The 14,238-nt window shown below is 40.1% G+C and overlaps 1 protein-coding gene across 7 annotated transcripts in view; it reads right to left on the bottom strand.

The window, feature by feature from the left end:
• tbxas1 (thromboxane A synthase 1) overlaps positions 1–14,238 on the bottom strand; it is a 276,173-nt gene that overhangs the window by 181,222 nt on the left and 80,713 nt on the right. For 4 of the 7 annotated variants that reach the window (XM_008110550.3, XM_008110549.3, XM_008110551.3 and 1 more), the window contains one exon: positions 1,994–2,046. The exons of 2 other annotated variants lie outside the window; for them this stretch is intronic. In XM_008110550.3, coding sequence (XP_008108757.1) covers positions 1,994–2,046 — 53 coding nt within the window. Of the gene's footprint in view, positions 1–1,993; positions 2,047–10,196; positions 10,216–14,238 lie in introns of those variants that run through there. One more of the 7 variants, XM_062983072.1, reaches the window with a different exon arrangement.

Below are 14,238 nucleotides of genomic sequence, written 5' to 3' on the forward strand. Positions count from 1 at the left end.
AAATTATTAGTTGTGGTTACAACTTCCAAAATCCCAAGGGGGTGTCGAGAAGGTGTAATCCAAATAAATACTTTTTACAAACTCTGGTGCTATCCTTTGGTGCCATTCTTCTAGCACAAAGCATTCATTGCTTGCTGAAACTCCATTTTCATCCTTGCTGAAGGGTCAACCTTAGTAATTTGATTCCAGTAATGCAAGGCATTCAGCACATGCTTTCATGACTCATTCAGACTTGATTATGCTAGGTGTTTCTTGCACTACCTGTTTTTAGCTAGTGTAATGGATACAATATCTGCTGTCTTTCAAGTTTCTAGCAGGAGTTCAATCATTCAGATTAATGAGGATCAACTACAGGAAGCCAAACTTGTCTAGCTGATAACACTAGAATGAAATATGATCAAACGATCTACTTTACTTGAAATATAAATCTATGCATGGCATCTGGAAGTTATGTTCTTGGGAAACAGGGAATTCATCTGATTTTAAGAAGGTAACAAAGGCACAATGTGTCGTCATCGGAAACAGAAAACTCCGGGTCAGAGAGAGGAAAGACAAAATTCTGACAGATGTGCTCAAGCTGAATAATATCAGCAGGTCCTGCCACTTTTGCAAACTGGAGTTTCTACTACTAAGCAAATGCTTGTAGTGCTTTCCATCACCTGTCCTTTAGCAAAAAAAAAAGTGCATCTATTTCTTAATGTTCTTGTCAAACCTTACAAAGCAGGGGTAGGGAGCTATTTCTTTGCTGGACTCCCATAAACTCAAATCAGCATAGCCAACGTCTCAGCAGCTCTGGCTAGTATAGGAATTGAGACTGAACAATATTTGAAAGGTGGCATAATTCCCATCCTTGCCATAGGCATAGTAAAGTATGGTAGGGATTCCATAATAAAATCTGAGAGGCCTCAGGGCTAAGGCGACAGAGTGCCAGCTTCCTCCTCTCCACAAAGAAGGCTCTAGTTAGGCAGGAAGATTCAAACTGGCTTCTGAATTATGTGGGAGAAAGACTATATTAGCCTTCAATCATTAACCAACCTGATCTCTTATTTTCTTTCCAATGAATATCGTCCTAGAGATGTGATAACAGGAGCTGAACTCAAGCGGCACAGGGCAAAAAGAATGAAAAAAGCCAAGGAACCCACTAACTTCCCAAGTGTTTCTGGTGGGAACGTGGGAAAAGACCTTCTCCATGGCTTCTTTTAGGCTTTGGGACTACCTCTTGTCCTTCCAGCAGCAGGTGAAAACTGTAGTATTCCTGCAAGCTTTTGGGAATTGATTGTAAGGGCATTTTTGTTATTATTTTTCATCTTGCGCCTTTTAATTGATGTGTTTTAAATTATTCTCATCTATAGATGGTTTAATCACACTTTTATTTGAGTCCTTATATGTGTTTTCACTTGTTTAAATTATTTTTTTATTTTTGTGTAAGTTGCCTTGCATCCCCGATTTTGGGGGGAAAGTGGAGCAGAGTAAATACGGAGAACGTGGAAGATGCTTGAAGTCCTCTTGTCATCTGTTTTCCAAACCCATTCATTACATTTCAGAGGCCCCTGCTAGGATAAAACTATCACAAGGGTGTGTGACAGAATGTGTGTGACAAAATTAATGGAATTGCCAGGTAAAAGGGATGGATTTGCACTGCAACAACAAAAAGAAAATATTCAGATTTTAAAGAGGCAGAAATGCAGTTTTTAAAACTGCAAGTTTCCATCAGCCGTCCACAATTTAATGACTATTATATGTGCAAGACTATAGTTTCCATCAACCGTAGTTAATACAGCCGGTAGACAAGAATCATGGGAACTGAATTCCAGCAAAATCTCCAGCAACATAAATATAATTTTGGCAATAAATTGGGAAAAGTTGGACCAGATGTTGCTAGGCTCATGCCACAATTCCCTATTAAATCCATATGACTAAAACAACTAAAACAACAAACCAAAGTCAAGAAAAACATCTACAAAGTAAATAAATGAAAGGCAGAGTCTCTTACCCACAAGCAGGTCCATATTTATTTATCAATTTGTTGTGGCCTTCCCAAAAGCCCTGTGTGAACATAAAGAGACATCACAGTATTATAAATTGTTGTTTGCACTACTGAACAGTAGGTGAATAATAATTCTGGTCCCAAACCTTAAAATCTCCATATATATTCTTCACTTTGTAGCCTTTTAAGAAATGGCACCCTGCCCACCCCCACCCCCCAAAGTGACTGAACTGCATGCCCTGACCACCATTCCCCAATGACTTGGACTTTGATTTTTTAAAGCTATTCCTTACTTTTTATCCTATTTAATTTACTCTTTAACACTGGAAGTTCATTCATTATTTGCAGTATAATATATTTATATTATGGAACGAACTCATTAAAATGTAAAACCATTAGTGATAATATGTTACTTCTAAGGTCTGCACTGCTAACTATTGCAGTGAACAACGTTCATCTGTGCTTCTCAGAACATTGCTTCTTCCTGCCATCAATTGTTTAAGCTGTTTTTGTATTGAAAACTAGCCCTTCCTGCAGACTTTCTTAACCACCATTCTATTTCATCACTCTACAACCAAATGTAACTCACCGTAGAGACATAGAATCATCAACCTGGAAGAGACTACAAGAGCCATCTAGTCCAATCCCGTAGTATGTATGTACGTATGTATGTATGTATGTATGTATGTATTTATTAACAGCATTTATATTCCGCCCTTCTCACCCCGAAGGGGACTCAGGGCGGATCACATTACACATATAGGCAAACATTCAATGCCTTGACATAGAACAAAGACAAGACAAATGCAGGCTCCGAGCTGGCCTCGAACTCATGGCCTCTTGGCCAGAGTGACTGGTCTCAGCTGGCTGCTCTCCAGCTTGCGCCACAGCCCGGGCAGTATGCATCTAAAGCAGAGGCGGTTCAACCGCCAGGCAAACTAGGCACTTGCCTGTGGCGCCATTCTGTAAGGAGCGCAGTTGAGGCACTCCCGGGTGCACGCACCCCCCGCCTCCTCTCAGCTTTGGTCTCGGCCCGCTCGGCAGGCCTACCTATGGCAGGCATCCTCAGAGGTTGTGAGGTCTGTTGAAAGCTAGGTAAGTGCGGTTTATATATCTGTGGAAAGTCCAGGGTGGGAGAAAGAGCTCTTGTCTGTTTGAGGCTAGTGTGAATGTTGCAATTGGCCAGCTTGATTAGCATTTAATGGCCTTGCAGATTCAAAGCCTGGCTGCTTCCTCCCTGGGGGCATCCTTGGTTGGGAGGTGTTAGCTGGCCCTGATTGTTTCCTGTCTGGAATTCCCATGTTTCCAGAGTGTTGTTCTTTATTTAGGCTTTTCCTTAATTCTTATTATCCAACATTTTCGCTTATCCAATGCTTTTATTTTTCAGTGATTGGTTGTTGTTTTTTGGGGGGGGGGGAGCCAAAATTCTGTTCGCCTATACTTGAAAATTACCTTGGGCCTGCCCTGATCTAAAGTACCCCAAAAAGATGGCCATCCAAACTCTTTTTAAAGATCTCCAAAAGAGGAGATTCTATCATTCTCCAAAGCAGACTATTCCACTCCTGAATAGCCCTTACCACCAGGGACTTCTTCCTAAAGTTTGGGTGGAATTTATTTTTTTTGTAGATAGAATTTTTGTTTCAGAGCCTAGTCTCTGGAGCAGCAAAGAACAACCTTGCTCTCTTTTTCACCTGCATGATGAATCTCTAAAGTAGAAACTCTTGTACTTTCTCTTTGTGTATGAGACACTAACCATGAAAATATCACTAGCTGCTCCATAACTAGGCCAGTGTTGTCATATATTCCCAAACACTTCCCCACAACTACGTCAGACCTATTTTTCTGGTATTCCTAATAGTAACAAAACTTTGAATAGGAAGCCATTTATCCAGTAGGGATGAGAGGAATGGGCCAACCGAACATAGCTTTGGAGGCGAGGCTTCTCTCATGTCCCCATATGGGGAGCTGGAGCTGACAAAGGAGGCTCACCAGCTCTCCCCAGATTCGAACCGCCAATCTGTTGGTCAGGAGTCCTGCCAGCACAAGGGTTTAACCCATTGCACCACCAGGGGCTCCAAGTCTTCAGATGACCAGAAGTCTATTATATTCTGCTCCGCATATATAAACTACTCAAAATGACATTGTGACCAGTTACCAGACAATATCATTTAAATCTATTCTGAAATACTGACAATAATCAATCTAAGTCTGTAGACACAATTACAGCTTTTAGTTGTAGAGTGATAATGGATGCTGGACAATTTCTAAAGCCTAAAGATGTGTACAGTATCCCTGAAGAGCTGAGATATACTGTGTGTGTGCTTGGCTTTTGCCCTTCAGGTTTATAAAAGCAGCTGGTGGATGGGGAAATGGCCAAGTGTCAGAGAACAGTGGGGAATGCCTCTTGTGAGATCATGCCTAAAAGAGATGGCATGACATCTATGTTTAACACTCCTGACTGTACTGTTTCTGGACCATCTTCAATATCTCATTTCTCAGGCAAGCTGCTGGAGCATGCGGTGACATCTTAGCTCCAAAGATTTCTGGATGAAAGAGATTATTTAGCTTCATTTCAGCCTGGCGTCAGATCTGATTACATGACAGAGACTACACTAGATGCAACTCTCAGAACTTTATTGTGGCAAGAAAAGAGGAATTTATATTTAATAAAGTAAAACAAAGTTGCATTGAGAAGAGTTAGACATTTCACTCAGAGGTTATTAGAGTATTTCTCTTTTTACACTGTATTCTTACGATGAATGAATTTTAGAGTATTACTTTAATATGGCTGCTTTTTAAAACCTGACTCATTTTATGTTACACAGACACCACCCATTTCAGAATCATATATTTACTGGAATTTGCATTACAATCTTTCATGACAGCTTCCTGGATACAATGTGACATGCCTGCCTCAAGATATAATGTTGGAATAACCCCTGCTTGCATCTCGTATGCTTTAAACTCCCAGTTTGTCTTTAGTTTTGTTTTCTGGAAATGGCTCCCCAACCAGATGGACAAAACTTTGGAAGAAAAACTGAGCAGTAACTAAGAGGGGAAATCAACCAAACAAAATTACTAATCATCTATGTACTTCAAAAGTGTATCCCAAGGATCATTAAGGAAGTGGTCTGCGAACACTTAGAAACAAATGCGGTCATTGCTAATAGTCAACATGGATTTACCAAAAACAAGTCATGCCAGACTAATCTGATCTCTTTTTTCGATAGAGTTACGAGTTGGGTCGATACAGGGAATGCTGTGGATGTAGCGTACCTGGATTTCAGTAAGGCCTTCGACAAAGTCCCCCACGACCTTCTGGCAAACAAACTAGTAAAATGTGGGCTAGACAAAACTACGGTTAGGTGGATCTGTAATTGGCTAAGCGAACGAACCCAAAGGGTGCTCACCAATGCGTCGTCTTCATCATGGAAAGAAGTGACAAGTGGAGTGCCGCAGGGCTCCGTCCTGGGCCCGGTTCTGTTCAACATCTTTATTAACGACTTAGACAAAGGGTTAGAAGGCACGATCATCAAGTTTGCAGACGACACAAAACTGGGAGGGATAGCTAACACTCCAGAAGACAGGAGCAGAATTCAAAACGATCTTGACAGACTAGAGAGATGGGCCAAAACTAACAAAATGAAGTTCAACAGGGACAAATGCAAGATACTTCACTTCGGCAGAAAAAATGGAAATCAAAGATACAGAATGGGGGACGCCTGGCTTGACAGCAGTGTGTGCGAAAAAAACCTTGGAGTCCTCGTGGACAACAAGTTAAACATGAGCCAACAATGTGATGCGGCAGCTAAAAAAGCCAACGGGATTCTGGCCTGCATCAATAGGGGAATAGCGTCTAGATCCAGGGAAGTTATGCTCCCCCTCTATTCTGCCTTGGTCAGACCACACCTGGAATACTGTGTCCAATTTTGGGCACCACAGTTGAAGGGAGATGTTGACAAGCTGGAAAGCGTCCAGAGGAGGGCGACAAAAATGATTAAGGGTCTGGAGAACAAGCCCTATGAGGAGCGGCTTAAAGAGCTGGGCATGTTTAGCCTGCAGAAGAGAAGGCTGAGAGGAGACATGATAGCCATGTACAAATACGTGAAGGGAAGTCATAGGGAAGAGGGAGCAAGCTTGTTTTCTGCGGCCCTGCAGACTAGGACACGGAACAATGGCTTCAAACTACAGGAAAGGAGATTCCACTTGAACATCAGGAAGAACTTCCTCACTGTGAGAGCTGTTCGACAGTGGAACTCTCTCCCCGGGGCCGTGGTGGAGGCTCCTTCCTTGGAGGCTTTTAAGCAGAGGCTGGATGGCCATCTGTCGGGGGTGCTTTGAATGCGATTTCCTGCTTCTTAGCAGGGGGTTGGACTAGATGGCCCATGTGGTCTCTTCCAACTCTACTATTCTATGATTCTATGATTCTATGAAGGACACACTGAGAATAACAAAAGAGATTACTGAAGTAATCCAACTGTCCCAGTTTGGCAGAGACACTCCTGATTAATTCTCTGTCATCCTACTTTTCCAGTTGATTTGAAAATATCCCAGTTTCTCTTTCCTCCTTCCACTTTACTTCTTTGTCCTCAGCTTGTCCCAATTACTGGAAACTGAATTCAAAGAACAAAAATAGTTTGACTCTGCAGGAAGGAGGAGACACATCATTCACAACAATGATGAGGGTATTTATGACCTGTGGGATTCATGAATTAATAGAATGATGCCAAAAGTAGAAGTATGATCACATAATAATTTAAAGGGAGGAGACTGATAAGGGATAATAACCAGCAGAGAGTGGAGAGTTTTTAGGTTTTAAAAACAGGGGTTTTTTTAGTTATTCTTAGGAAGTCTAAAGAACTTCATTTCTGTTATGGAAACCATATTTTTGTAAATAGTGAATCCATATTATTTTCCTATGGAAGAGATAATATTGATCTGTGTGTTTTTGCTTTTTGTATCACTTTTGGCTGCTAGTGTTGGGTCACGCTGCTGCTAATAAGTTACTCTGCTATACTTTTATGGGGAGGGTCTTTTGTTAATAAGCCCACTTGTCCAACAAGGTGTTCTGTCTAGAAATCCATAGATCCTCCAGTATGATTGGAGAAAGTTGACCATATAGTTATAGTGGAAGGCCTAGAGATTCCCAGAGTAGTGTTCTCTCTAGAAATTGCTAGGTCATCCAGTCTCACTCTATGATCAACTTTGGGTAGAAGTTTAGAAGACCATTAGAGGACCAAAGATTCCTAAAGAAGACATAGTTAATCAAATCCTTGAATAATCAAATCCTCAAATGCCAAAACTGAAAACATGGAAGAGGGGCTGTAGTGGTTCAGTTTGTGTAATTTTATACATCTAAAATGCTTGTTTGTGCTTATTTTGTCTCTTTCTTGAATAAAATTTATTATCATATAAAAAAGGAAAAACAAACTGCTGATCACCCAACCTCCCCTCCTCCAGTTCTTCTTCATAAATAAAGTTTGCCATCTTGACCTCCCTCTAATGTTGTTTGGCCACATATCTCCCAGTTTTAATCTGTGAAATGCTGGAAGATAGACTGAAGTGTGTGTGTAGTAGTTTTCCACTCTGTGTTGAACAGGCAAGCCATCTTTCATTGCAAACTGTAACACTTACATTGAGAGCTGAGTTGCCCCTTCAATAGTACAAGTGGCTACATTGGAAACATCAAAGAACAGAATGATGATGAATAGAGTCAGGCATAAAAGACCACGTTTCCCTGTAGGAAGCAATTAGGGAAGGAACTCTTCAAGTATTCTTCCACATAGCATTCATAGCTATGAAAATACAATCATCAGAAGAGGGAATAGAGTTTAAGAACTATTGGTCTGTTTCATTCATCTATTGTAATTTATTTTCCTGGAGCTCTTAGTAAAACAACAGTGTTTCTCATGGTATGTGTGATTTCCAATAAAACTGGATTTTTTTCAGATGAAATAGACAAGACTGGAATTTGACTCTCCAGAGGCACTGAGACAGCAGCTAATAAAGCTGGCAGCTGAGTCACAGAAAGAAAGAAAAATGCCCTGGAAAGCTACACTAAGCACCAGCAAAGAATGTCAAAGCATTCGTTTACCAAAGGAATGCTTTATTTGCATTATGATGCATTTGTTATTCATTGTGAGCCACTGGGTTTCTGCAGGAGAAGCAGAATAAACATTTTCTAAATAAATATTGTCTGACAACACACTGAAAGGGAGGACCAGTTGCCATGCCTATTATTTCTCAGAAAACAGAATGTCACAACTGAGATTTTTTTCCATAGATACACCTGTTGTGGCCTCTCTCCACCCCTCCTGATGCCAAAAATGTCAATTAGGTTATATTTGAGGACAGGCCAGCTAATTCAATAATTCTCTGCAAACAGCATCTCAAAAATAGTCAGACTCTTTGGTGCACAGAGGTTTTCATGTCAATTTTCATGTTCGAAATAACTCATTTGTACAAAATGGGACCCAATCGTACCATGCAACAGTTGCATGACACATTACTGCTTTGTGGTGAAAGACAAGAGTAAAAGGTTTCCCGTGAGTTTCATAATCCATTCTTGAGCCGATCCTAGCATGAGGCAGAATGAGGAGTCTACTCCAGCAGCAGATGTCAGCTTTTGGGGAGAGAAGTTGATATGCTGGAACAAAGAACAGTATGTCCTGGGTCAAATCCAATTGCTAGTGCCAATGAGAATGCACACACTGAATCAAATGTTGAAGAAAGGGATGACAGGGCAGGGTGATTTGCCTGTGATTCTCTCTCAACTTGTTTATCATTAGGGTTGAATCTTCTGATTTGGTTGGCTGAGCAGGTGTCCCTTTCTTCCCTCACCAATCCATTATAGATGGATTCAACTGAAATGTTCTCTCTAGGGCCCTTGAGGTTCTCAAATGGTCAACTTCCAACACAATGATGACCTAGGGATTCATCATGAAGTACCTAGAGATTCCTAAAGAGAACACCTATCTAAGAATGTCTAGGTCCTCAAGTATGTTTTCGAGGTCAACATCCAGCAGTCATTGACTACATAATTACATATGAAAATTTGGGCAATGGTTCTCAAAGTGTGCTCCACAGAGCCCTTGGGTCTTCACAGAACACACTGAGGGGCTCCACAGTTTCTTCTTCTTCTTCTTCCTTCCTCCTCCCCTTCCCTCTCTAAGCTTTCCCTCCTCTTTCCTGCTCCTCCCCTGCCTCCCTCACCACCTTTTCAACCTGTCTCCCTTACCTCCAAAGGCTCCAAAAGCCTTTTCCCTCACTCTCAGAAGCCTTTTTTCCTCATCTTCCTCAGTGCTCAAATCCTTTCCCCCTTGCCTTGTTTCCAAAACCCAATTTCTCTCCCACCACTCAGAGGGTGCTTTGATTGTGCTTGTTCTGCATGGCAGAAAAGGGTTGGAATGAATGGCCCCTGGGGTTGCTCCTATTAGTATTATTACTACTACTACTACTACTACGACTGCAAAAGTTGAATGGCCATCTGCTGGGGATGTTTTGATGGTGCTTTTCCTGCAAGGCAGAAGGGGGTTGGACTGGATAGCCCCTGGGGTATTCCACTGAAATACTGTTTATGTTGGTCAAAATGTTTGCCCATGCCTGATATATATGTATAAACATTTTGGGGGGCTTCATGAAAAACGTTTGGCTCTGCAGTTGAAAAAGTTTGACAACCCCTGATCTAGAAATTCCTAGAAAGTTGCTGTCTCAGGGTTTGTTTGTGTTTTTTTTAATTTATAAAAAATAGTCATTTTTATTTGATATTTTTCAACTTTCACAGAGGTTCTGTGTGCCTCACTCCATTGAATGTAGAGGGCTGCTATGTTTTCCTGCTAAGAAGACCAAAAGTGAATGCTAATGCATATATAAATGGATGTACTGGATCTATACTAGTTGGGAACTAGTGATTTGATTTGTCATGAAACTTACAATGGTCAAAATGTGCATTCAATAGAAAATGCCCCCCACCCCCTCCAATTCTTATTACATTATGCAATTACGAGGAACACATGATTACATAAAAATATATGAAAGAGGCTCCTGCTAAGCATCAAGCTTCATCCTGAAGAAACGAGTACAGCTGCAGCTGAAGAGGGAAATCAACTCTGTGAACATAAAAACTTCTGCAATACCCAGTGAGCATCATGGATAAAAAAGACCAAAAGGCCTTCTTCCCTGCCTTGTAGTCAAAGTAAAAGTGATTCACCTATATAGTCCTCTCTTCCTCTGCACAGCCTGTGCATCCCACATTTAAGTTCAGGATGCTCTGAAATAAAACAAAGCAGTCGTCAAGTAGACTGTGTGTTTTTGATAGTTTTTCACAAACAAAACAACTCTATAAAGCCATAAGTGCTACTTTGTTGCATAGAGTTGTTTCCTTTTGTTTTGTTGATTGGTTTTGCTTTTTTGGTAATGTAAACAGTAGACGGATTCTTCATGTATTTTGGTCAATTCACCAGTTTCTGCTTACATTCTGTGCTTAACTTTTACCAAGTTTTGTTTGGAGAGGAAAAAAATGCGCTCTTCTTGTTCTCACACTAGAGCTGAAAAAAACTTTTTTGGGGCATTCTCAGCAAGCTCTCTTGTATCAAGATGGTCTAATCATTCCAAGTCTTCACTCTTTCCCACTAATAATATATGGTATCATCTACATATCTTAAATCGTTGTGTTCCTTTCTCATGCATGCACACATACCACAATCGAAGATGAATGCTGTCAGCTGTCAGCTCTTTTACTAAGAAAACTTACCATAAAGCAGAAATCACTCTAAGAGCAAGCAGACAGCTGTGTGCGTTAGTCTGTATCCAAACTGTCTTTTTAAAACCATGTACATAGTTTGTTTCCTTTGATCATCATCTCTAATAGTTGTCCTCTGTGGGTAATATTCTTTAATTTATGTGTGTGCCATTTCAGATTTTAACATAGCCATATAGGCCTTCAGAATTCAATAAAAGCAGCCTTCCTACCCTTTAGAGTTATTGAGAGGTTAGTGTTATGTAATTAAGTTAATCCTAATTTGTAAAGGCTAATTAGCTAAATGCTAATTAAATCTGCATATGAAAATTACCACAATGTGTTCTCATTAGGCAACCTTAAAAAATTACCCTGACTAAACCTCAGCAAACTGTAAATGATTTTGTGCCTTTTAAAGATTTTCGGAGAGAAGAAAGGAAGGTGTAATGCTGTACTTTTTGCACTAGATTAGCATTTGCCTCACCCAAATTAGGTAAAGTTGCAATTACTAGCTTTTCACAATGAATTCCTCAAAGATATATATGCCTCAGAGTAAATCTTATGGAACTCCATGGGATTTCCTTATGAGCAGTTAGGTATAAGATTGGGCTACAAATGTGTACACATTTACAGTGAACCTAACCAATGACAACAACTCAAGCAAAATCTGCCAATATGATTTTAAATCTAGGTCCAAGATTGATGCCTTAGCAGCCCAGACATTTTGAGTAATTGCATTTTACTCCCAACTTGCCAATAGAAATTGAAGTTTCTCACTTTTGATTTCAGCTGGTGCATTCTTCATACAGAGAAACAAATTGGACAGCAAGTTCCATGTCTTGCTACCTTCTATCCATCACTCTTTTAGGAGTCACTACGTAGGAAAGCAGAAGAGCTTGTGTGTTTTTACATAGGGCATGGCCCCTGTATCCATGGGGGATATCCTGACTTTGCATAGATACACAGCTCTCTTTTCCTGACTTGTCTCTTGTCTCTCTCCATCCTGTTTCTGCATTTTTGTAGGCTTTGTAAAACAGGTCTGTCCACTTCTTTTCCTCAAATTGCTTTCTAAGTACCAGAGAATCAGACACGGCTCCCTTTCTCTTTTTTCACAATCTGAATATCCCTCACTCTGCTGGAGGAGAAATCTCTGCTGGTGATCAGGGGAGGGATGTGGAGCAATCAGTCCAAAGTGTTGGATTGAGGAGGAGACAGTTTAGGGGAAAGGGAATGAAATGAGAGCTAACCTTGAGAGGCCCCGCTCTTTCTTCCCCTGAGCTACTCTTCTGTACATGAATCCAACCTTAGCCTTCTTAAACCAACATTAGCAACTGAAAGAGCAGGAAGGAGGACAGAAGAGAAGAATCACACCTATTCACTCAAGCAGTGATATTGGGAACCATTGATGGCTTTTTTTATCTCAATGAAAAGGTGCACTTCATCAACAATATAAATCCAGAGCATTGATGGAATAAACACGATGTCATGTGTTACATGCTAAGTCAGGGGTGTCAAACACATTTTTATCAAGAGCCACATCAACCTTATGGTTGTTTTCAAAGGGCCGATGAATCCATGAATGAAAAACACAGAGGACCAACTGTAATTTTTAATAAGGTAGTTGATACTCTTTAGTTTTTACCCAGTTTGAGTCTTCACATATTATTGAACAATTACTCACATCACTTTTGATCATCTGCCATGTGGACTGAAGATAATGGGCACTGCAACCCAATAGCATTTGTGGCTCTGAGGTTGGGGATATGTTAAGGGACATTTTAAAGCCAGACATCATATCCACAAGTCTTGTATCTAAATTCAAACCCCACTATTCTGACTAAATGTGACTGCATCACAATACCTATCAGCTCTAGTCATACCAGGTTGAATTCCATCATCTGGAGGGCCACATAAAATGGCATAGCAGACTTTTGAGTTTGACTAATATAGACACTTTTATCTTGCTGTATCTGCAATTTTCTAGCCTCATGAGATAAAAGCCTTAGAGAGAGAAAACACAGAGAGAGAGAGAGAGAGAGAGAGAGAGAGAGAGAGAGAGAGAGAGCTCATGCACCCCATGTATACCATTCCCATCTATATAAACTATTAAAAAAACTAAATGTTTTTCTTTTTGTTGTTTTTAACAAAATACTGTATAAAAATCAGATTTAAAGTAAAAATACAATTTTTTTTAAAAAAATGGATTTTTAGTTACCATGATGTGCAGATACGTTTGCTAAATATTTCATGTGTAAAAAATACAGTTGTGATACAAAAGTTAACTATCTTTCAAGTGAGCTAATACCTTCAACCAGTAAGTGTTAAAGAATTCTGTGAAAAAATGTAAGCTCTATTATTCTATAATAAGTATGTATGCACAGTGTTGAGTCTCAGTGCATACATATTATGTTACAAGAGCTGAAGCTTTTCTGAAGATTAATACTTGGGAAACAGTGAGGGTTTTCCTGGGGTGAGAAATAATCAATTATCCTGCAATTGTGGTATAATCACTCAAATATCTTAGTCAAGCTAAGGATCATCTTTGCTGTAGCAATACTGTCCCATCTGAATGCTGACAAATCAGTCAAGGGGGGCATCTCTAAAGGTTCTCCATTTGACATTCCAATTTCTGAATTATTCCTTATCTCAAATTGGATATGCAATATTGCTTAGACACTGATATAATCTACAAGTCAGTTTTTGTGAGAGTCACTATGGTGTGGAGTCCTATATGCTGGACTAGGAGATCAGGTTTTGAATCCCTGTTCAACCATGGAAAACCCACTGAGTGATCTTAGGTAAGTTACAATGGCAAATCTCCTTTGAATACAGGTTGCCAAGAATATCCTACAGGAAGGATTTTAGGCAAGTCACACTCTCCCATCCTTGAAGGAAGACAACAACAAAGTTTGTCTGAATAAGTTTTGCCAACAACATTCTGATAGGGCCATCTAAGTCAAAATTGACTTGAAGGCACCTAACATCTGCATCTGATCATTTTTCTTAGAAAAGAATGGATCAGCTAATTAACTAATTAACTGATGCCACTACAAGAAACCTGTGAAGAAAGGAAGAAGACTCAGAGCAGAACCTAGAAAAGGTCTTCAATGATGTAGCCATGTTAGTCTGTTTTAGCACAGAAGGATTAAAGGAAATCCTTTAGCAACTTTAAGTCTGAGAAAATAAAACTTTCAGCATAAGCTTTCATGTACTCTGCTTCACTTCATCAGATAGGGGGGAAACTGGAATAGTGTCTTTTAGTAGAACTTTCAGTACTAGTGGCTAGATGATTTGGGGAACTATAGATCCCAAAGGTAATGTTATCAGGTTCTGACTCAGTGAGCATTTCAATTATCAATAAGAAGTGGGCAACTTTATCCTGACCACTGTAATCCCAAAAGTTTTAATACAGAAACAGATCTCAAAAAAGGCCCAGACTGGAGAGATATTGAGACTAAATACAGAGAAACTAGAACAATTGGGAGAGGCAGGAGAATTGAGGCAACAGCAGCTG

Source organism: Anolis carolinensis, chromosome 5 (assembly GCF_035594765.1).
Source record: "Anolis carolinensis isolate JA03-04 chromosome 5, rAnoCar3.1.pri, whole genome shotgun sequence".
Classification (NCBI taxonomy): Eukaryota; Metazoa; Chordata; class Lepidosauria; order Squamata; family Dactyloidae; genus Anolis; species Anolis carolinensis.